Source organism: Grus americana, chromosome 8 (assembly GCF_028858705.1).
Source record: "Grus americana isolate bGruAme1 chromosome 8, bGruAme1.mat, whole genome shotgun sequence".
Classification (NCBI taxonomy): domain Eukaryota; kingdom Metazoa; phylum Chordata; class Aves; order Gruiformes; family Gruidae; genus Grus; species Grus americana.
The window spans coordinates 30,280,573-30,304,265 of NC_072859.1; the positions used below are offsets into that span (position 1 = coordinate 30,280,573).

The 23,693-nt window shown below is 50.7% G+C and overlaps 2 protein-coding genes across 6 annotated transcripts; both read right to left on the reverse strand.

Annotated features, from left to right (window-relative positions):
• Positions 1-796: 796 nt before the first annotated feature.
• CDCP2 (CUB domain containing protein 2) lies at positions 797-7,822 on the reverse strand. The gene is made up of 6 exons (XM_054834038.1): positions 7,573-7,822; positions 5,476-5,823; positions 5,049-5,393; positions 4,200-4,553; positions 1,309-1,487; positions 797-1,111 (listed from the first exon to the last, which is right to left on the reverse strand). The coding sequence occupies exons 1-6, from the start codon at positions 7,646-7,648 to the stop codon at positions 797-799; spliced, it is 1,617 nt and encodes a 538-aa protein (XP_054690013.1). The 5' UTR covers positions 7,649-7,822.
• A 3,191-nt stretch (positions 7,823-11,013) lies between these two features.
• On the reverse strand, positions 11,014-23,682 carry LOC129209527 (NADH-cytochrome b5 reductase-like). 5 transcript variants are annotated; one of them, XR_008578100.1, is made up of 7 exons: positions 22,111-22,975; positions 21,044-21,192; positions 19,752-19,839; positions 16,512-16,616; positions 14,620-14,823; positions 12,313-13,003; positions 11,014-11,893 (listed from the first exon to the last, which is right to left on the reverse strand). XR_008578100.1 is itself a non-coding variant. In XM_054834082.1 (7 exons), the coding sequence occupies exons 2-7, from the start codon at positions 22,285-22,287 to the stop codon at positions 12,800-12,802; spliced, it is 927 nt and encodes a 308-aa protein (XP_054690057.1). In that variant the 5' UTR covers positions 22,288-22,290; positions 23,623-23,677; the 3' UTR covers positions 11,916-12,799. The 5 variants fall into 5 exon arrangements, 4 of the variants coding, with proteins under 4 accessions (XP_054690057.1, XP_054690058.1, XP_054690060.1 ...); XM_054834082.1 differs by lacking the exon at positions 11,014-11,893 and adding an exon at positions 23,623-23,677 and having other exon boundaries at positions 11,916-13,003; positions 22,111-22,290; XM_054834083.1 differs by lacking the exon at positions 11,014-11,893 and adding an exon at positions 23,422-23,536 and having other exon boundaries at positions 11,916-13,003; positions 22,111-22,290.
• Between the last annotated feature and the right edge of the window lie 11 nt (positions 23,683-23,693).

The window sequence follows — 23,693 nt, forward strand, 5'->3', positions numbered from 1 at the left end:
GGCCATCTTTAAAAGGTTACCGAAACCTCTGAGCCCACGGTGTCAGACTCCAGGAGTGATGCCGGTACAGAGCTCATGGCGGTGGACACCTGGGCATGCTGGAAAGAAGGAAAACACAGAGGAGAAGAGACATCACTCTCCTTTCCTCCAGCTGCCGGTGGCTGAAGTGCTCAGGTGAGTCCTGGGAGCAATGGGTAGGTTAGATGACAAGCGAAGATCAAACAAGGAGCTCTAAGGTGCCCGGCAAACGCATCTCATCACATCATCTGTGGACATCCAGAAACACTGCCCGGAAGCATCTACACAAGCTACATCTATACGTGCCAAGTGGAGATACCTATAACACAGCTCTACGTTACTCCCCTGAGCACAGGTGGGAGCGTGGAAAATATTTGTTGGGAATATTGCTGTATTGGGGGATGGTTTGTACCTTCAAGGATTCAGCTAGAAATAATTGACAGAATGATTTGCAGCCATCGGCAAACAACGTTACTTTCCCAAAAGCAGCAGCACCAGAGAGAAAACAAATTGAAGCAGGTGCGGGAAGAGTTAGAAAGCGCAAGAATTGCATTCCTGAGCCAAATGGACAGATTGAGACAGAGGAGAACAAATTGGGAAGGGAAATGGCTGCCTATTGCCCAGATTTTTCAGGCACTGGGAGGAGGTGGAGGTTGGGTTCAGGCTCTGTTTCGGGGCCTGGGAGCTGTGTTAGTGCTCAGCCTGGGGTGAGGGTGGGGTTTTGGGGCTTATTTCCACCCCGAGCAGGGCTGGCATCGCAGGTTTGGGGAGCAGCATCCTACAGAAGCACGAGCCCCACCACCGCGATGACCATGAGGAGCCCGGCCAGGATGCAGATGCTGATGAAGACGATGTCGCTGGTGTCCTGGCTCTTGACTTCGTGGGCGTCCGTCTCTCCCCCCTCCCGCTGCTGGGCATCCACCAGGTTTTCTGCCTGGCTGAGCCTGGCTGGGTCAGGGCCAGCGATGAGGGTCACCGAGGCTTCCTTCTTCTTCGGCTCACACTGCACCTCGTACTGGTGGATGTCCTCCTGGTCGCCCGCTGAAAAATCGATGTAGAGGGTGCTGACGATGATGGACGTGTTGTTGCGTTTCTGCAAGACAAGGGTCGCAGCTCGTCAGGGCTTTGTGCAGCTCGTTTTCACAGGGGTTTGCAGGGCGGTTGGCCACGAATCAGACCAGCATCTGCTGGGAAGATGGGACAGGGACTGGGAACTCCTCTCTGCAGCTGGTACAACGGGGCTAGCCATCTACTCAGCTCGCTTTAAAGGAAGGTTTGCTGACAGCTTACCTGGGATTCAGTGCCGCAGGTGTCAAACCTGGTGTGTATTTTAAAGTTCCCACCAACCACCTGGGCTGCACAGGAGGGGGTCCCCAAATAAATCCTATTCCTCTCCAGCTGGGCCAGGGATTGCACGGGGATCTGGATGTGGAAGTCTGTCCGGGTGCAGCTGACGTTCATGGGCACAACTGTCGGGACAGAACACAAGGTACAAGTGACGTGTTGGGAGGGGATTTCCCCAGGCTGCAGCGACTGCAGCAGCTCAGTGCAGAGCCACAGCCGCTTTCAAAGCTCGCTGTCCCCATCACACACAGGCAGGCGACCGACAGCACCAGGACTAGCAGGGACATCAGCCTCATGACTTTGCTGTGCATCTCGCAGTACCTGGCCTTGCTGCCACAGGACTCATGGGATGAGAGGGGTTTTCAGGGAAAAAGGAGCTACACGTGAAATGCAGAAAGCATTACTTCATATATCAGTATTTTAGCCCTGTCCCGTGCCGAGGTCAGACACAGTTGGCTCCCAGGCACTGTCCTGCTTTCTGCCCTGGGCAGGACACCACCAACCACCCTCTCGAGCCTCGTCCTCCTTCCCAGCTCTCCGAATGACACCCGAGTGCCATCACAGGCAGCATCGTCGCGCTGTCGCTGCCACAAGCAAGGAAGGATTTACCCTGTGAGAGCAGCCGCTCTCCATCATTGCAAAGCCAGCGAAACATCCGAGCTGCTGCCCAGGATTAGACCACGAGAGCTTTGCTGCTGGCTTGCCGTGGGCACGGAGCTCCCCTGCACGCTATGACACCCCTGCAAGAGACACTCTTACAGTGACGAAATGGAGGAGATGCATCTCGGGGGGACCCAGGGAAGGGTGAGCTGGGTCCTCCCAGGGGATGGCCCAGCCCAGGTCCTGTCCAAGCATCATCAGCCCTCCACTTCCCCCAGAATGTTATTTTTGATGGGGAGCTGGCAAACAGCACACGGAGGGAGCTGCTCTTGAGCTGCCCATGATGCTGAGGAGCGAGGCAGTGGGGAAGCCAGCCCCTCTCCAGTCCCTCTGGAACTGTATTTGGCCCCTCTGGATGCAGAAAGCATCCATGCAGGGAAAGAAGCAGGGAGGAAAAATGCCCCCCTCTTTAAAGTTAATCCTCGCTCAGCTTGAACCAACCACTTGGGCAGTATGAATTATTGAATTATTCCAGCTCCCTCTGAATCTTGGCCTTACGAAACTGGTAAGACGCAACAAAATCAATATGAAAAAATAGTGTCACTTTGCTCCACTTAGTGCATTATAAAACCATTAGAAGATTTACCAAATAACTAAAGTGCATTAGATCAAGAGGAGGAGGAGAAAATGGATCTTCTCTCCTGGCATGAAGGCTTTCATTCCAACGGCCATAAATCATACACGCCCAGCCCAAGTCATGCCCTGTCGTGGGCCTGAAAAGAAAATATCTGCATGGCTGAAGAGCTGTGGATGCGGACGTGGAGGCTGAGGTGCCCCTTTGCCGCCGAGGGCTCCCAAGGAAGCCGGTGGCGGGGAGAAGCCAGCGCGTCCCGACGCAAGCAGCCGCTCTCCTGGCAGGGCGCTGGCGGCTGGAGGTGCCGCGCAGGCTGCGAATTGCAAGCAGATGCCCGAATCGCCGGGCAAACGTAGCAGGCAGCCTTAGCTTTACAGAGGGAGGCTCGATTTCATGGCCAAGTTGTTGTCCTCCCTCAACATGCATCCGGCAGCGTGTACCGGGGGATGCGGGAGCCTCAGGCAGCAGGAGAAGTCACGTCCCTCTCCGTGACAGGGCTTCCCCCTGCTCTTCAGCCAGCATCCCATCTATCTGTCTGCAAGCTCCTCCGGCGGGAATGGGGTTTCTCCGTGACCAGACACAGTGAGGCCAACATTTCTCTCCCTGCACACCGCTGTAAAACAGTAAGAAATAAGGAGGACAAGGACAGGGACAGACCTGCCGTGCACACTAAAGCCCTACCAGATGTCCGGTACAACCTCTCTCCCTCCAGAGGCTGCAGAGGCTCAGGACAAAACTCCATCCCATCTCTTACTCTTACAGCCACATACCCCTGAATCCCTTCTGCTACACTGGAAACGAAGAAGGATTTTTGCTGCTGAGGGATAAAAGCTCGTAAACCCAGGGCCAGCCACCCCCAGCTCTGGCCAAGCAGCCCTGCTCCGGCTCCAGCCTGCCAGTGAGGCTGCCCCTGTCTGAATCATCCCCGACACACAGGTCAGCTCAGATGTAATTATCTTGAAATACAACGAACGCCATAAATTCACCGGCTTTTGAGGTGCAAAGATTGGCAAATACATGAGAAAGGTTACACACTGCTCCTTCCACCGGCTGTGGATGCACCGGCTGGGACGCGGGGCACGCCGGCGGTGGGGAGGTGCCGGGTAGGGCTGGTTGGGCGGATTTGGCAGCGCCATGCCCCAGGGGTCCTGCCCCTCTGGCTCTGCTGCCGGTGGAGAGGATGTGGTTTATATCTGCCTGCTTAGCTCTGTGCTGGTGGGGCTGGAGCATCCTGGGGACCGGGGAACAGGGTAGTGATGCTTGAACTGGTCACCTCCCCTGGGGCTTTGGTCCCCTAAAAACCCCCTGGGTTTTCTCTCCTTCATGCCCTGGGAGAGGAGCAGAGCGTGACAGCAGCAGAGATGTGAGGAGGAGAAGCCAGGAACCATTTCTTGAATACTAAACATGATGTGGAGCATGTGTGTCTCACAGGCTGCAAGAGCTGGGGCTCACCCACCACATCTTTCCACCCCATCCCCGAAGAGCCCCATGCTTTGCTCCTGCTGACGAGTATCTTCACCGCATGGTCCTTCTGGAAATCACACGGTCTCAGGCATGTCCCAATGGAAACAAAACGTTGCGGAGCACCCAACTGAGACCTTACCTCCCACGTAGGCAATGGAGAAGCCCCTCTTGGCCGTGTTGCGGTCGGTGTGGAGGATCAGCAGCAGCTGGTTACTGAGGGAGGTGACAGGTGCCAGGCTCTCCCGCCCACACCACCGCCCCAGCAGGGACCCGTTCTCGGCGCCGCCGTCAAAGGCGGCCAAGTGGTCGTAATCGCAGCCGCCCGTCAGGCTGCTCCGGCCCTCCAGCTCCATGTCCAAGAAGAAGATCTTGACTCGGTAGCCTGGGGGCAGCTTGATGTTCCACTGGCACTTGAGGTTGTTGGGGTAGAAGTTGGGGTACCGAGGGCTGGAGAAATTCCCTTTGACGGTGGTGAACACTTCCTGGCACTCGCCTGCTCAGGGAACAAGGGGAAAGGAAAAAACGAAAGCAAACCTGAAGTCCCTTGGGCGTGGATGAGCTGGTGGATAAGCGATCACTTGTTTTATTGCTAAAGCATGCTCTGCCCTCCACCCCACTGCTCCCCAGCCTTGCGTTTGGCTGATGGACACCCATCAGTTTTGGGGGATGGCAATGCCCAAGGTGGCCAAAGTCCTACAAGGGCAGACAGGGAAAACCTGTATCCCCAGGGAATGGCATGAGCAAGGGAGAAGGGCGGCTCTTGCTCAGGAGAAAGACAACCCAAGGCCTGGGATAGCCACAACAATGCCTTTTGCATTGCGTGGTGGTTTACACTTTACACCATCATCTCATGAGCTCTCCCCAAAGGGCTCCCCTCCTCTATCATCGCCTCTTGCTGTCATGGGAGAGAGAACATCACCACCACCACCACCCCAGGGACCCATCCCCACGTCCTTCCCACTGCCCCACCACCCCGAGACCCCCGCACCTGAGTAGAAATGGGCCTTGAAGCCCCTGCCACCGATGTTGAAGTCTGACTTGAAGAGGACGAGGAGGTGCGGGGCAGAGGAGACGGTGCGGGGCGGGCGGGCACTGCCGCAGTAGCGTCCCAGGCGGGGGGCAGCAGGGGTGGGGCCATCGAAAAGGGCCACATAGTCGAAGCCGCATCCCTGGCCCCCCTCCACCTGGAAGTCGGTGAACACCAAGGTGAGGGGGCCACCGCCGCCGGCCGCCCCAATGCTCCAGCGGCACTCGGCATCATTGGGGTAGCTCTCGGGGTAGCGGGGGCTGGTGATCTCCCCAGACAGCCCCGTCAGCTGCCCGCCGCAGGCATCTGTGAGGGGGCACAAATGATGAGGATGGTGGGGGGAGGACTGACGGAGGGCTGCTCCGCCACCGCCATCCCTCCCAGCTACCTTTCTGGTAGGCAGCGGCGAAGCCGTGCTTGGCCACGTGGCGGTCGGAGCGGAAGATGACGGCCATAACATGCCAGGCGGAGGAGAAGGGTGGGGGGGGGCTGCGGCCACAGAAGGTGCCCAGGAGGTTGCCCCGGTCCCGGGCAGCCCCATTGTAGACCTGGAGGTAGTCGTAGGCGCAGGCGGCGTGGTACTCCAGCTCAAAGTGGCTGAAGGAGAGCAGGACGGAGGAGCCCTCGGCCACCACAATCAGCCATGTGCACTCCGTCTCGTAGGGGTACGGCCCCGGGAAGTTGGGGCTGGAGAAATTGCCGGAGGGTGCTGAGAGCACCCCCCCGCATTTAATGCCTGGGGAACAGAGAAGTGGATGTGATGTCCCCTTTCCAGGGGAAGCCTCAAAGGATGGAGACGGAGTGCACAGCATCGGCTCCATCCTACCACCGACACTAGCGAAACACCAGCGCCCTGCAGCCCTCCGCTGGGCTCGGCCACCCCTTTTCCCCAGAGGACACGCGTCCCTCCCCACCACCTTCCATCCCTCCACCACCCCCTCCTCCCCCTGCTGCCCATGGTGTGGCTGCGGCGGGGCTCAGCCGTGCCCGTGAGCTTGTCCTGCCGGCCCCAGCACGGTGTCCCCATCTATTTATTGCTGGGAAAGAGAAAGTAGGGAATGAGTTTTAATCGTTCAGTGGTTCCAGCCTCGCCGGGGCCCCGGCTGCCCAGCCCTTCAGCTTCGTGCCTCCCGCTGATGATGCTTCTCCATGTAATGGCGGTATCGGTGAATTCAAGCCGAAAGAAATAGGGGAGAAGGGCTCGATGCACTTAACAATGAGTTATGCATGTAGAGATCGATTTTCTAATGAAATCTTTATACTGAGACATGGTTATTGTAAAATAAGGTGGGTGAGGGGGCGGCTGCCAGCTGTCCCGGGGTGTGATTAGGGTTGGGGTGAAGGGGCTGATATAGCGGGCACATACATCACGTCTGGAAGGGATGCAGACCCTGCGTAGCCTCCGGGGGACATGTGCGGGTTCCCAAGCAAGGCTGGGCGCTCGCTGCCATCAATTTGGGCCAAGCATATTGCAAATCAATAGTCAGCCAGCGCGCGTTGCTTTTCATCACGCTCGCTGGTGCAGCGACCTACCGGCGAGGCGTGTGCGGGGGTGGCCTGCGGACGTGTGTGATGCAGCACCATGGCAAATGGGTAAGGGGAGGGTGTGCACACACGTGTGTGTGTGTTGGCACAAGCAGCGAAGCTGGCCAGATCTAAAATCGCCTTGCTAATTACTGGGGATAGGCAATAAAGTAATATGGGGCTGGTACTAAAGGAATAATGTTATTGAAATAAATATGCAAGAGAGGAGTCCGCAGGAGGGGTGAGTAGCCACGGTGCAGGAATATTGATGGATTAAGGGCTGGGAGCCTTGGGGGTGCTCCGGGGAGCCCAGATGGGTGCAGGCAGGGGGGGAGCAGGCAGCACCGGGCAGGAGCACCCGCATCAGGGCTGGGATGGGTTTTGATTTCTGACGTCGCCCTTTTGTGAGAAAGGCCCTGCCGTTTTCGGGAAGGGTATGGCTCGTTAGCCGAGTTACTGCGCTGACCTGGCCCACCCTGCGCCCAGATTTCCGTGTTGTCTGCTAACCCTGCCCTGCGTCCCGGCGGGCGTTTTATCCAGGTAAGGTGAGGGGTTTATTACATGCACAGCAACATACACACGTATACATACATTAACATATATATGTATATGCGTGTATATATTTTTATATAGGCATGTGCAACTCCAGAAGTTAACAAAGGCTTCAGCAAAGCACCTGTACACAACAGGACAACCCCTGCTTGCAATCTGCAGTAAAATAAGCATGAAGCAGACTCAAGCGCGCGGCGCTGTCCCGCACTTGCTGCCACGCACGGTAACTGCAGATCCCAGCTCCTTTCCCTGGCCTGAGCGAACCCCTCTCCCTGCACGGGCTGAGGGCTGGGACCCGCTCACACTCCAGAGCCATTGCTGCGCCCGCAAACAGCCCTCTCCTCCCCGGGGACCACGGATGCCCATCCGGCCCCAGGGTCCCCACTGGGAGCTGGAACCGGGCTCTTACCTCTGCTGGGAGCATCCCCAAGAACCCCGCACAGCACGGCCAGCGCTGCCAGGCAGCCCGCCCCCGCGCACCCCATCCTCCGGCAGGCAAATCTCCCCTCACCGGCACCCGAGCATCCTTCCGGAGCTGTCTGTCCAGGAGGAAAAAAAATAAATAAAGAGAGAAATAAATAAAAAGCGGGAGGACTGTAGAATTAATAGCGGAATGAATAATTCATCGCTTGTTTGAATTAAGAGCGGCAAGGTAACTTGATCTATTCCTCCCTTCCTTCACTCAGTTTTAATGATCTGGATCAAATGTCCCAAGGATTTACACTATACCAGATACCTTGTCAATACACTATATTTAGAAGAGATATTAATGTTTCAGATATGGTGTATAACGGCAGTAAGTCTGGGCTGACAATATGCCCTTAAGGGGCTATGAAAATAATTTAGTTCGCCAGGCAAGCCAGCGAACCAAAATGGGAATTTCAGACTTACCGTGGAAAAGCACCTCAGGAATTAACGTGATTTATACTGCGGCACCCACTGCACAAAGCCAACCGGTGGTAAAGGCCAGAGAAACAGGGAACAGGATCTAAACGCAGCCGCGTCTCCACGTCGGCTGCTGGGTCAGCATCCCTGCAGCGAGTGCCCAGGCTCAGCGGGATGCTCAGCCCGGGAAAGCAGCAGTCGCGAGCACTAAAGATAGCAAATCCCACCTCCCCTGAGAAAGATTAGAGATGAATTGTGACTCATGGGCAAAACCCATCGATTATTATAGAACCTGCTAAGGCCTCGGAGAATTGCCATGTTCTTCCGTGCTGGCTCACGCTCCTTCTCGCCCAGGCTTTTGGATGCACTCGGCTGAAGGTAATCAAGCTTTTGCGTTCGGTGGGAAAGATGTGCTCCTTGCTGTGCCACGTTAGCTGGAGAAACCCCAAACCCAGCAGCGTTTCGGTTCCTTCCCTCCTGCCCAGGAGAGAAAAGACTTTCCTGCTGCCATAACCCCCACCCAGATGAATGCCAGGAAACAAAAACCCACCAGGGCCTGCTGGCATGAGGGACCTGTGCTAAAAAAAGTCACCTTCAAAGCAGCGGGGAAAGAAGCAGTGAGTATCTGTAAATCTCAGACGGGGAGACAAGTTGCATTTATTAATTAAGCAATGAGGATCGATGCCCGAGACGTTTCCTGTGGATTAATGATGGCCTGGGAGGAGCTGATGGCCCAAGGTGCAGCTAAGGACCATTAACGCCAACTGGTCATTAATCCCCAGGAAATGCTCCATGCCAAGGTCGTTAAGTGCCTGCATATATTTATGGGTAATAATAACAACAATAATATTTGTACAGGCTCTCTCCCTGCTGCCCGGCCTCACTGGAGCCATACCGAGGGCTGGTGGGAGCATCGGGGCACCCCACCAGGAGCCCTCCGTCCTGAGCCCAGCCAAGGCAGGGGACATCAGGGTACCCGTCCCGGGGTGTTGGGCATCTCGTCGCCCCAGGAGCACCAGGACCAAATGCACATTCAAACCAGGAGATGCAAGGCAGCCCTCCCTGTCCCGGGGTGCAGCACAAAGCTCCCGCTCCGGTGCAGGCTCTGGGAGATGGCTATGATGCTGGCGCATCTCCTTCTGACCTCCCAGGGACACTGCAGAGCTTAATTAGCTGCTTCCCTAATGGGCTTGGAGAGGAGGTCTGTCCCCACGCCTCGTACAACACGTGCGGGGGCCAGAGCCCGCAGCAAAAAGGCGGCAGAGGTCTGGCACCACAGCCCGCGGTACAGGGGCCTCTCCTGGACGTTTCCATAACCACGACCCCGGCTCAGCCAGGAGTGCTCAGCTCCCCGGCTTCTCCATTGCTGCACGACGGAGCAGCACATTCATCCTCGCCGCATCCATCCCCAGCAATACCCACCGTCCTCCAGCCCTTCCACAGCCGGCCCCAGCACCGAGGCACCTCCCAGCACGGAGCCAGCGTCAGGAACGCCGGTACCTACACGGCAGCTCTTCTCCATCCCTCCAGCTGCGCTCTGCATCGGCGATACCCCCAGGAGATGGGGGGAGGCTGGGGCTGTGCGGCACAGCAGCTGTGTCCCCCTCCCAGGAGACGGCATCCATCAACCGCGGGCACATTCACCCTCTCCTGACCTGGGGATGGCCATTCCCGGCTGGGCCAGAGCTGCTGGGCGGGAGGGCGGAGGGAGAGGACGAGATGCAGCAGGGAGCCAGGCAGAGGAGCCAGGCAGGTCCTTCCGCACAGAAGTCTGGCCGGAGGTGATCTGGATCAGCCCACGATGATTTGGCTCCGGCCAGAGATACGGAGGGTGATTCTGAGGTGTGCTGTATTGGGGCTGCCGCTATTCCTCTGTGGGCAAATTTATAAATCATGAGTCAAAATGACATTTGATTCATTTAAATAGAAAGGATGTGATCAGGACTGTGAGACTTCAGAGAAGATCAAAGGTTTAAATACGGTCCCCAGGAGAAAGAGGAATTATTTAGGCAAGAAATAATGAGATGAAATTAAGAAGGTATTTAGGCTGCACAGGAGGAAGAAGAGAGGAAGCGAAGCAAAGCGCCTCTCCCCAGCACAGCGCTGCATGGGTGGTAGTGAGAGCACTGGAGCATCCTGCCAGCACCCCCTGCCCCGGCAGCAGGGTGCGAGCCCCCGGCCTGGCAGCGGCCACCCACCGCTGCAGGGAGCTCACGCACCTCCAGCCCCACAGATCCCTCACGATCGCCACCATTTCCCTATAAAACGGCCACCCTGGGGCAGTTCCCGGCCTCTGAAGGGAAGGAAACCTCTCATCTTCCCTCAGGAGGGAAAATCCTGCCCGAGAGCCTTTCCATCCCACGTCCCTGCCTTTGCAGAAGCACCAGGCAAGCCTCTGGAAGGGGCTGTCCCCTTGGGGACGGGTTGGGAAGAGGGGACTGTGAGAGCCAGCCTCAGAAACGACAAAGGCAGGAGAGGGAAGGGAGAGAAAGGCGGAAAATAGAGAACAAAGTGCCCACGGGCAGTTTGAAAGCTCCTTCGAGTTCATACTTCCAAGGACATCCTGTCCCCCACGGAGAACGTCTCGCAAAGACACCCCCCCTCCGGCGTGGCGAGCCGGCTCGGCATGCATCACCTCCTCCCGCTCTGCCTGCAGCCTGCCTTTGCAGGATTGCAACCCGCGGCATTCACAGCTTGCTCCGTCTCTCACCACCCTCCCTTTTAGCCACGAACAAAGACGGGAGGCTTCGCGGCAGAACGGCCGGACCAGCTGGGTAGGGTTTAACCATCGTGGCCCATATGTGCTGAAATACCCAGACATATTGGGGTTGTGTTTAAAGGAACAGTCCCAGCGTTCACGCAGAAAGTCGTCGCTTTTCCGACGCGAGCGTGAAATTTTACTTCAGGCCTTTGCAAAAAGGCTGGGTCGATTTTTAACAAAGTCTTAGAAAGGCAGAATATTTAAAGCAAGAGGTGTGTAAGGAAGGTTTTCAGAGTATGCAATATTTGAGGAAAATATTTTCTCTGTGTTCCTAGCTAAGGCCAAAGCAGGGACAGCAACTGGAGAAAGCAACTCCTTATTTTATCAGCCCCATGCTGTGCAGAAGCGCCTCTACTACATCAGTGTCTTACAGCTGAAGCACGGTTTGGGAGTTGAGAGCTTGCCTTGGCCCTACCATGGACACCTTCCCCAGATCTCTCTGTGTTAAAAGCCAGAACCATATTTTGGGTTACAAAGATGGCTTTCTCATCAGCCCTGCCTTTGATGAGGTTAATATAAAAGCCGCAGCTATGCTGGATTAATTCTAGGTATTTGGTAACTGGAGATAAATCTTGCTGATGGGAGGGGAACCTACGCTTCCTCCCAATGTGCGAATCGGAGCCATCATTTTAGTGCACACTGCTTATTTTGAGTAACTGTTAAACTACATCTCCTTTGTGTAAGGTGTACTATTTAATACAGGTAAAAAATGAGGCATGAAATGTAACGCAACAGGATCTGTCACAGCCTGGGAAACCACAACACAGGATGAACTGGGAATGAGCGGGAAAACAGAAAGCTGTGCAGAAAGGCTGTATTTCCAGTGGCCTCTGAAGGTAAAGGAGCAGACAGCAGATATCTCGGAGGAAAGGCAGCAGCACCTGGGACTGAAAGAGAAGGAAAGGGCCAGGGCACCCAGGCCGGGTGCTGTGCCAGGGCAGCCACGGGGCTGCCATCCCCCAGGGCAGGCCCTTGGCTCTGCCCCCCACCCTGTGGGGCAGCACCCCAAAGCTCCGCAAAGTTTTCGCTCCTCAGGTGGTGGTCTCATGGGCTTCGGGCACCCCCTTGGGCACTTGTGAGAGGCCTGTGACAAAAAGAAACAGCTGTTTATTTGAAAAGAGGTTCAATTTAATGAACCAGGGCTATTATACAACACCTAGGGGACCTGGAAAGCAACCAACCAGCCTCCCTGACAGACAGCAGCTACAACCTGGATGCTTTCTCTCAGTTTTAGGACATGCTCTTTCTCTCTCCAGGCAGCATTTCAAGGGTTAAGGACAAGGGTAGGTAATGCAGGCTGTGCTAGGGAAGGACAGCCTGCCAAAGTGCGTATAATTCCATCCCTATGTTTAGTTTTTCTGTATGTGGTTGGAAAGGCTCTTTTCAGAGCAGATCAGTGCCGCCTTCTCTGTGTTAGTGTATAACGGGGAAACTGAGGCACAGAGAGGTTGAAATGAATTACCCAGTACCACCCAGCAAGATAAGGACACGACCGAAACGAACCCTATGCACTCCTGAGTGTGGGGCCAGTGCTCCGCTGTTCCCATGGCCGGGCAGTCTTCTCCCCGAGGATTAAGTCTCTCCTCTGGACATCTAACAGGGCACAATACCACCACTGCAGACTAACACGGATTGCAAAGCAAGTCACTGGTCTTCGTATTACAGCACAGCTGTGTACTTGGATGCTTTTTAGTACCCTTAAGAGATCTCTCTCTCAAAATTGCACGTGAAGACCTCCATTAAAATCACCATGCTGTTCCCTGAGGTGTGGGCAGCATGCCATGTAGCAGCCGCTCTGGAATGGCACCCGTTCCTTATAACACTCTCAAGAGTGAGAATCATACTGGAGACAGGTATTTGATCCAAAGGCCTATGAAAGTATACGCACAAGGAAGTTAGTCTATTGAGATGACCAATTTTGAGCAACGTCTGCAGAGAAACAAGGACATCCAAGGCCTGGCCTGAGGGTCCTCAGGTCAGGAATATCCTGCTAGAAGACAAAACAGGAACTTTCTTCGATTCCTGCAGCTTTCAAGTATCTACTCATATCTTCATTGAATGCAGAAGAGCCACAGATTAATACAAATGGCCTTCTTCGACAAGAATTTATTATCGTCTTCATCAAGTCTTCATTAAGACGACCTGTGTATGTGTTTTCCTGATAGCTCCAAGGAAGTTTTTCCAGCGAAGTTTCCTGAAAAGGCAAAAGGTTTGCAGTGTGGCACGTTAAAAAGGACAATTGATCGCTTACAGCCGAATCTCCCTCCTCCCCTCAGAGCACAGCACAAGACATTTTTCACCCTTGTGACTCCGTCTGGGTAGAACAAATGAAATCTTTCCCTGCCACAGGAGCCGGCCACTCACTCAGAGGGGACTGAACAAAACCAGAGCGTAACTATCACTAATAAATGCTGCAGAACCTTCTCCTTTGACAACCACTTCCCAACGCGCCTTTTCTATTCCCAAGTCCTAAATCCCAAGTCTATTCCTCTCTATTGCCTCTCCCGTTCTCAAGTCTCTTTCAGTCCCATCTCCCTTGACCCAAACTGAAAGAAGCCAGCCCTGCTCCAAACACAGCTCCAGTCTCATGAGAAATGTTAGATCCCGTGGTGTTGGATCCAGCGGGGACTCTCCTACTGCTATTAATTAGAAGCAGAAGGTGCTCAGATGGTGACAGGCAGCAGAGTGAAATATTGAGACAGATATTTAATTCTAAAAGGGAGGACGCACGAGCCAGTGCTGGACTACAACAAACCTGTGAAGAGAAGAAAGGGAGAGATGTACATGCGGGGCAGACAGTGTTGACAGGGGTCAGGTGGGTTTCTTGCCCTTCACTGATTGAATTTCAAGACCTCCTCATGCTCTTGAGACAGCACTGTCCTGAAAAGGGTATTTAAGCTATGTCACCAGAGACAATTACCAGTTCTGCTCCTATACAAGCAGCTGAGGGGGTGCCTAAGTCACGAGTACTTTTCTCTGTACCCAGTCTCAACTTGCCAAGGCCATATGTGGAACATAACGCACGAGGCAGATCCACTATAGAGATACAAAAAATGATTCATCTGAGAAACTAAAAATGCAATGGGATTCATTCCCTTAGCATAAATAATTCTTTCTATATCCTCCCTGCAATGAATCCGCATTTCTAAGGGAAGTAATTTTCAAGCACCAAATCCATGCAGAACACAGGCAACTTTGGGACCAAATGGAAATGAAGACGACTGCTCAAAATGTAAGACCACTGAGAGGTATGCCCTCATCCCATGGATTTGGCAGAAAAAGCAATTTTACAGAAAGGGAAACAACTTTGAGAAGTTTAAAAATGGATCAGCTGGAAAAAATAATTGCTGGGAAGTCGGTGCTAACAAACTAGAAGAAGAGAGCTCTAGCCATGAGCAACGAATGGAAGGTGAGGACAGATTAAGGCACTGGTATTAGGAAAGAAGAAATAGTTTATTTGCTGTGAGTCTCCCAGAGTTTTCTTTGCACAAATGTTTAGGTGCAGCAACAACTGCCCGAAGTGGTGGGGAAATGATCAACAGTGACTATGAATCAGTGGGTCCATCCCAACAGAACAGGTACCAAGGAGGTAAAGAGGGACAAGCAGCCATGGTTGCTTCCCTGAAATCCTCCAGATTGGTAGCAGTGTGAGAGTAAGTAGCAGACTTAAGAACAGCAGCTACTGGATCACAAAATGCCCTCGATGACTGGGAAAGAATTGAGATCACATTGGTGGAAAAACAGAGGAGGCAGAGGCTTATCCAGCACACAGAACTCTCACACAAACACACATCATATTCATTTATTTACCTGGCTTAGGATGTAAAATATTCTGATGTTCCAGTATCGAGCCAGATCCTGGAGAAGAGGTTTCAAATAAATTTTATCAAAGGTACGGAAGCAGCCAACAAGAGTTACAAAAGTTTCGTCATCTTCATCATCTGTTATGGACCGGAGGATGGGAAGCATTGGTGCGAGGCCAGTACCAGATGCCAACATGAGGAGTTCTCCATGCTAACAACAAACCAGAGAATTTTGAATGAGCTGTGGTGACTAGAAACGGATGCACTCATGGTCAGTTCCTCCTTGCTGCCACATTGGTAAAGGGCCCTTCAAGAGAGAGAACGTATCAGAAAGCCATGAACTGGTAAATTCAAATCTCAGAATGTATTTTTCTGCAAAGGATTACAGATAGCGCTTTCAGGGTTCAAATATCAAATCTAATGAAACTGGATTTTACCCAAATACAATAATTTATCCTAACTTTAGCCTTGATTTCAGTTAATTTATATTTCAGTATCAATTCTGCAGTACACTTTCCTGACCCACTGCGAGTTGTTTTCCCACTGGAAATGCTCCCTGTGTTTATCTTGGATGCTGCAAAGTAAAATCCTGAATGTTCTCTGGAGGAAATGGTTTCTTCTCCATCCCGATCCACATATCTTCCCGGTGCATTATATCACTTTTCTCAAAGAGCTACCAGCAGCAAGGGGCGAGGGGACATTCACTCTGCTCGTGATAGGGATGTTCAGACAGCAAGGTGCTGTGCGTAGGAGGACAGAAGGCTCCCAGCACTTTCCTCAGCTGCCAGCCAGCGCACCAATGCCAGAACTGGGACTTAAGCCCCTATTAAGCCCTCAGAGGCCATTTGTGCTCTGTTTTGACTGGGCAGTTTATTGTGAATCTGATCTGCCTGAATCTGAATCCTATTTTAGTGGCAGAAAATAGAGATTAAAAAAACACTTTTACTATGAAACTAATACTCGGATCCTATGTTATAACTCCTAAATCGTAAACAGTTCTTCTACAGCAAGTTGTTTTAAAGATTGCTTATGTGCTTTGCAAACTACGTGTACACACATCACCCAGACAGCCCCTGAATGCAGCCACTTCCAGGCACGACTGCCATGTTCTGTCCCAAATGATTATGTGGAAGCTTTTAAGAAGAGAAGGGAACAGTAGCCTAAACAGCAGGGAGAGTATTTCAGGAAGCTGAACACAATTGCTCTGCATGGAGCTCGGCCACTGGGATTTTACAGCCTTATTTTTGTTGGGTGAAAAAAGAAAAAGAAGAAGAAAAAACAAGGCTTTGGGATGTTAATGACCAGTGTTTCAATTTTGCTCCTCATTTGAAAGGTCAGAATTAAGTAACCCAATTAGTATGTGTGAGAAGCCTTCCCCTTGAAACTGGATCTGCCTTTCTTTGCAGCGAGCCTGGTATCAGCAGGTTGGATCAACATTTGCAGAGTAGCTGGGTGACGTGACACCTCACTGGAGCTGCTACAGTTCAGGGAATACCCAAAAGAGAAAAAGATCAACACCTCCCCTTCGCTTGTGCACAGTCACGAAACAGCAATGTGGTTCAAACAAAGCAAAAAACAATCCACGCTCATTGCTGGTGCAAAATAAGTTCCCTTTGTTAAACACATCAGGAACTTCTAATGCAAGTGATGAACAGAGTGCCTTGCTAATATTTTCCAGTCTCCCCTCCACCTCCCTCTCCTCTTCCTTCTTAAATATTCTGCAGTTCAATAAGGTGTACTTTCTCCAATTGACTGCTAATGCTGTAGCACTGTACGGTAACCCAGGAAGTCCCTAAAATAATCATGAAAACAGTAATCAAATTGATGTCTTCCCTTTGGAGTATTAAACAAAGTGAGCTGCCACAAGCTGAAATATCCTATGTCTCTGAGGGAACTAACCTTATTAGGTTGATACGGGAACCCTCCAAACGGCCCACGCCAAAAGACCGCGTCTCCTTTTTTCCATGTTTTTATGTATTGTGACATTAGCCCAGCTTCATAGCACTAATAAAAAACATTGCACAAAAGAAAAGAATAATTATACTCTGCTGGAAAGTTTCCCAGCTTAACGTCAATTATAAAGTTATCTACATTTAAACAAGAAGGGGGCAAAAAAACATTTCATGCATTTAAAAAGAGAGAAAGATCATTCTGTTTGAAAAATAACTCAAAGTTATACCCAAAACAAAGACATTTAAATTAAATCATATTGGATCCATTCCAGCTTGACTATAATGTAAACACAACCCACTCTCGTGCAGTCTGAATTTCCAAAACTGGAAAAAGCTTATCAGAGTTCTTGCTTACAAAGCACACAGAGAAGAGTGTCTTGAATGCAAAGCACAGTCCAAGCCTTCAAGTGTTCTCCAAATCTTAGGGTATGGGGTCTGGAAATGCCCTCTGGATACTGATAGTTATATAAACACTGCATAGCTCTTGCTTTATTTCAGTCTTTCAGATGCTGTGTTGATACAATTAGTGACCCAAAGTCAGGTTTCTCATTTATAAAACTCTTGTTTTCAGAACAGATCATGTGGATGATAAGGGATGCCTTCACATTTTCAAAAAAATATGTTAAGGTGGGCCTCATGGAAGAAAAAGATTAGCAAAAAACTGCCTTACCTTCTACCAGACACAAACAATATTATCTAGGCTTTTGCCTACAGGAATGCTAACCTCGCTCATGACTGATGAGAAAGGGTCGGTACTTTTTAGAAACAGAGAAGCAAGGAGAGGCTGGAAAACGAAAAGCTCATCCAAGCGGTCTTGTTGCTACACATTGTATGTATACATATGTCCTATACGTATGACCACTTTGTGGTTAGTGAAAACAAACACGCACAGAAGAACGGCCACAGTCTATGGGATCTGGCCAGAGAATGAGGGCTGGTCCAAACAGCCAGAGCAGGTAAGCCCAACAGCTGTGGCAATGCCGCTGATAAGCCTGAGGAAGAGCAACACAACCAGAGGTCAAAAGATGGGATGTGATATAAGCCCTCGAAGACTCCAGCCCATACAAGAGAAGCTTATATTGGGGTATTTTCTGCACACGCATTGGAGAGAAGCCCAGCTCCACACCCCAGTGCCTTGGCTGGCCACCAAGCTGCACTGCAGGCAAACAAAATGGGTGAACCACAAAGCTGAGAAGAAGTAAGCGAGTGAGCTGGAGCTTGTGCTTGCAAGCAGTGTTAGCTAATAAAGAACATAGATGCTCCTCCCCTCCTAACAACCTCACTTAAACAAGATACCTAAAGTATTAAAAACTATTAGCACTGGTTGTTACGTTCAAAAGGTAAATGCATAACATACACTGATGACTGAGCTACTGTCAGAAACATCTTACGTTCAGAGCGCTCTGGGCAGGTACTATGTCGCATTCAAAGAGTGTGCAGCTGCATCAAAGGAGCAGTATTTTATACCTACCTTCTTCAAATACATATGGAAACCCAAGGCAAGAGCAGAAAAGTCAGCCCCACTTATTGCCTATTCTCAATGGACCAGGGTAATGGAAACTAAAACAATCCTCCTTTCACCAAAATTATTTCCAAAAATTGAAGTGAGAAGTGATTGAGTGGGTTTAAAATGAATTTTTCTAAAGAAAAAAAATACTTATCTCCTGGGGGGAAAACTTCTACACCCAGTTTTACATGGAGAGAAACCCTAACATTATAAAATCACTCAAAAAGAGGGTTATGCTCTGTAAATGGTAACTCCCTCACTCTTAACTGTAGTATCACAAATGCAATGCTATAATAACAGGAGACAGAAGGGTTTGAACAGTGCTTGGATTGCATAGTAATAATAATAATAATACAGTACTTTCCAAAATTGCCTGAATAGTGCGAAATATACCACAACCTACAGAGTGAGTTATAAAAATGGCTGCTTTACACTGGGCGTTACCAACCTCTTTTGTCACTGCCAGAGAGTAACTATAGCTCCCTTTGGGATGGAAGGTTCTATATAAAGGAAAGGTATCATTACAATCATTACTATTATTATTGAAATGCAAAACCTGTGAGTAATAAGCAAGTATACATGAAATTTCACAGTCATCCTGTGAACGTATCCTAGTAATGCAACTCAAATGCAACATTTCACTTCCCTACCACACACCAATTGCCACAAGAACAGTGAAATGACCCTCCCACAGGTGTCCTATAGAAGCTGTACGCTTTTCTAAAGAACAGGGTTTGTGTTCAAACGTATAATGCATAATAAACCCCAAAAATGTGAAATCCTGGAGGACAAGTGGTCATTCTCTGCAGGCCACGTGGGATAGACAGCAGTTTCAATTCCACACCTATACTGAAGTCTGCGTCTGCCCTGAGGAATCACTAGTGACATACAAATGCTGCATCAGAAAAATTTTCTTCAATTCGATATTCTCCACACAAACTACTCATTTATGAAGGGTCATGCAGACTTTATTCGGACAAATTTCCAGCCAACTTCTCCTATAAAATCCTTTTGAACTCAACCAGCATTTTGTGGTGGCCTCCAGAAGGGCCAGGACACTTGTCCAAAATAGCGCTCTGCCATCCCAATAGGTGCAGCCTGTGCCCGTGGGCCACCTCTTCGTCCCGTGGGCCACAGGGACCCTCTCAGACTGCAGGCAGCTCCAGAGCCCTGCCTGCAAACCAGAACCAGCTGCCTGCCGTCTACATTTTTCACTGAAATGAATTTTTTTTTTTTTTTTTCCCTGAGGAGTGTTCTTAAAGCAAAATACAGCAGGAAGGATAAGGACTGGGCAAAGACTTCCCAAAAATCAGTGGTTCAACCTGGCTGACAACTGGGTGCAATTTCAAAGACGGATTGAAAAGGCAAAATGAAATTGGGGAAGTGGAATGGGCTCTTTCCACACTGGTGACCGCAGGGCTCCTGAGAGGCTCTTCCAAGTGCTTAACAGGGCTTATGCTGCAAAGCACTTGTTTGCGTGTCACCTTCCTCTGCTTTCAGTTTTGTGGGGAAAACTGCAATTTTTATCAGCAAAGCACAACTGCTTCAAAACAACACAGAAACAGTCCAGGAGAGATTTGAGAGAGTTTCACTCAAAGTGCTGACAGCGTGCTTGGTTCCTAAAGAAAACACAGTCCCCGGCACCTTAGACTCTAATCCATATTGTACAGGCTTACTTACTTTCATTAACACTTCAAAGTACCCTTCTGCATTCCCTGGGCTAATCGGAGTATAGGCTCGCTGGACCTCCAAACCATTCACCACTCCTCTGAGGAGAGAAATATAGGAACCCACTGTGACTTGGGTCATTGACTGGTATTACCAAACTTCTGCAGTTCTCTGGGGAGACGAGGGAGGCAGCAGGTTCTCTTCCCAATGGCCTGGCCTGTGCACAGATGCAAAACATTTCCCTTCCAGAGATAAAAATCCAGGGGTAACATAATGGCTAAATGCACCTTTTGTTTTCCCAGCGGTGGCCCCAGCTGTACCGCATAGTCAGCTCGTGGACACATCCCTGGAAGGATGCTTGAGCTGGTTTGTGAGAAATGGCTGAACGTGCAAGAGTGGCAAAGGGGAGAGAAAATGCTTTCATGGTTAAGTTTGCTATCCCTTCCAGGCTGGGGTCTGCTTGCCTTTCTGTGTTCCAACAGCATCTGGTAATTAAATAATGAAGGCTAGGGCACAGCCTTGACCTGAGGTCTTGTCAATACACACTGTATTTTCCTCTATTTTCTCCTTCCATAGAATGTATCCACTCTGCTCTTTACTACTGACTACAGTAATTGATTGAAGCAACCGAACCTTTTCCTCTGCTGCATTATGAGAGATGGCTGAAGGGAGAAGTACGTACTTTCAGCAGCCAGCCAGCTGTATACATCAGCTGTTAACGTACAAATAACGTCAACAGATACAGATCAATGGCATCATAACATGACTTTTTCTATCTAGCAGTGATCACCACAGATGGCTGAGAGAGACATAAACTTTTCCCAAGTGGCCCCTTTCTGGCAAGCAATAAGCTACACAGGAGGGTTGTTTTTGCTAGAAATCAGTCAGGAAATGCCTGGACACCGGGGGTTACACCCCAGGTGCTGAGTTACCCCAAGATACAGGGCCTAAAATACTGCGCTCTGGGGTAAGAGCAGTTCATTGTCTTCATTCCAACACCCTGGAGTAAATCATCTGTTGTAACCTCTATTCTTTGAGTCTTTCTTTCTGCAAATGGATTTTCTTAATCACACCTAGTTCTTTCTGACCCACTGACACAAGGATAATGCTGAAGAAAAATACAGCTTTGGAATGGCTTTTACCATAAAATTAGTAGAGCTAGCGAGCTCACGAGTTCTTTCATCTGTGTCATTGTGGAGGTATAGAAATTATGATTTGCCTGGTACGAAGCCTTTGTCTATTGACAAAACCCTATGTATTAGGTTACATAATGCAGACTGTTTAACTAGCACAGAGAACAATACCTTAACACGATATGTTGTCCTAAACTCAATCGCAGACTGCTATTTCCTGGTAATTCAAATTTGTACTGGTAGGTGTCCTCTGTTAGCTGCTCCACCGAGCTTATGTTGAATGCAGTAAATGTATCTGGATTCAGTTCTGAATTATTGCTCTGCAAGAACAACAATAAATAATTACTTGGTTAGATGGTATCTTTTATTATTTCATTTTTCTTTGGAAGCAAACGTGTGTGCTAATTTAGTGCCAGAGATACTCAGGACTCCAGAAGAACATGTATTAAATGCTGGGGCCCAGCACAAATTTCAGCTCTCTGCTGATTCATTATCATGTTCTGCGGCATGCACTTTGGGATCTCGCATTCACCTCCCCCCCCGCTTTTAAATTACATTTTTACACCTTACAGCAAGGTCATCCTATTATGACTCACCGCAATCGTTTTCTCATGTCTGGAAACAAACAGAAATAATACTGCTAAAAGAGCTGAGCGCTGCTTTGGGGCAACTTTGAAACCTACTGATGACCACTGCGAATAGGAAATATTTTTAGCTGTTTCAATGCTGATCACTTTTGCTTGACCCAGCATAGTTAATCTTATGTAAAAGGGCCCTGACAAGTTTAGAATTACGGTCTGAAGACAACTATTCCACCACACGCAACGCAGCTTTTTTCATCCTTAAAGTACGAGTCTAAAAATCAGGAAAAGATGAAAAAGGTCAGGAAAACTGAGATTCTCTGAGGAAACCATCACAGAAAATTGTGAATCTTTGTACCTTTCACCCATTCCCACTTTCCAGAGAGGCTGGCTCTGGCTGCCTGGGGTGCCCCAGCCAGGAGAAGCTGCAGACCCAGGGCTGTAATGCGACACCAGGGCGAACTCGACACTTGGAAAATCACATTACAGCAGGGAGAGAGCAGGCAAGGGGGAGGGTGGCTCTGAAGGCAGAGTTTGGGGAACTGGGTTTACAGCCTTAAGACTTTCATCTATTGCTGCATCCCTCGCCCATCACCCCCACACACTAACAAGTACGATCAAAGCACTTGCTCTAGGATGTGATGAAGACAAATGGACCTGCTCCTTCTTTTCCATGAGGAAACTTTTGTCTTGCTTTGCTTTGGCCCTTTCCCATTGTGCAAGCTCTTTCTCATACACATCATAGATGCAGGGTTTGCAGCCGCTGCCGCAACACTGGGATGGAGAAGGTTCCTGGGGTTTGAGAGCCAGCCAGTCATCCTCATTTCCACTCATTGTCTGCAAAACACAAGCCCCGCATCAAAAACAGCATGATGAAGAGCAGCACGTGCTCATCAGCCAAGCATTATTTGGAAAAGGGCTGAGAAATCTCACTCGAGCATCTCGCATGTGTATCTCACAGGCTTGGAAAACTGAAAACTCATGAGCCAATCTGGTGCCTGCAACACTCCATTTTCACTCAAGTGCTCACTGCTTCTGCCTTGTCCAGCGCGGGAATGCTGGACATCGCAGTCACTGGCCCAGAGCTGCACAGCAGACCCCAGCCTAACCTCAGGCTCTGCTTCCCAGCCTGGCTGCCCGGCCAAAGCCACCTCCAGCAGCAGCAGGCACATGCTTATTCCTGCTTGTTCTGACGTGGTGATTTCCAAGAAGAGAGCAGCCTGATCACCTAGAGCAGAAACGTCTTAAAAATCTGCAGCTCAGTCAACGAGAAGGGATAACAAACCCCAACCACCAAGATGTGGTCTGCTGGAGCACTGCTTTAAAAAGTGGGGAGGGCAGGGAGCTGAAAGTGGGGTATAGAGCCAAGAGACTACAGGCAAACATGGTAGAGTCACAGGCAAAGAAATGGAACACTCGGGTTATGAGCAGATTTGAGTTTGGCTTTAAACGCAGACATGAAGGGAAGGGCAGGAAGCCCAGGCAGTGTTTTTCACCCCTTAGCACTACCCTTGCTTCACAGCTGTACTCAAACCAAATGCTCCTCAAACCAAAATCAAGATGCTGATCTCTCAGGGACTCTGCTATTTTTACACAACAATTGGCTTAATGCTGTTACCAATGCACTTGTATTATTTAAACAAAAGAAGGTCCAGAGGAAATTATAAAGCCACAGGTGATGAGCCTGAGGAAGAGAACACTTAGCACCTAGAGCAGCTTCATTTTCAAGGTGAATTAATTAACTAACCTTCACCCCTGCCACACAAATACACTTATTCTAACGTTACACGGGGAGGAGAGGGAACCCGAAGGCGAGTGGTCCTGCTCTCCACAAAGCCGGGCAGGGGCTCTGAGCACCCACGGCTCCCCAGAAGGCTGTTGAAGAGGGGGACCCCGGCCAGGCCGCGAGTAGAGCCCAGGGCGCCCAGGCTCGGGACTGGCCACATTTGTAGAGTTTTGAGCACTTACTGTGCGTACCCGGGGGCTCGGGCACGCCGCCCCGCAGAGGGAACAGCCCCGGTCCCGCAGGGCCCCGGCCCGGCCCCACACCGCGGCTCTGCAGGCCCCGGCCCCCACCGGCGGCCCCTGCCCGCCAAGGGCCCGTCTCCCAACTGCCCCCTCCCCCGCACAAGAGGAAAAGCACCTTCCCCTACCCGCCTCCTGACTTACCAACACAGCACCTACCCTTCACCCACCACCCCGCCTCACAACCACCGCCGCCACCGCCGCCAAGCAATTTG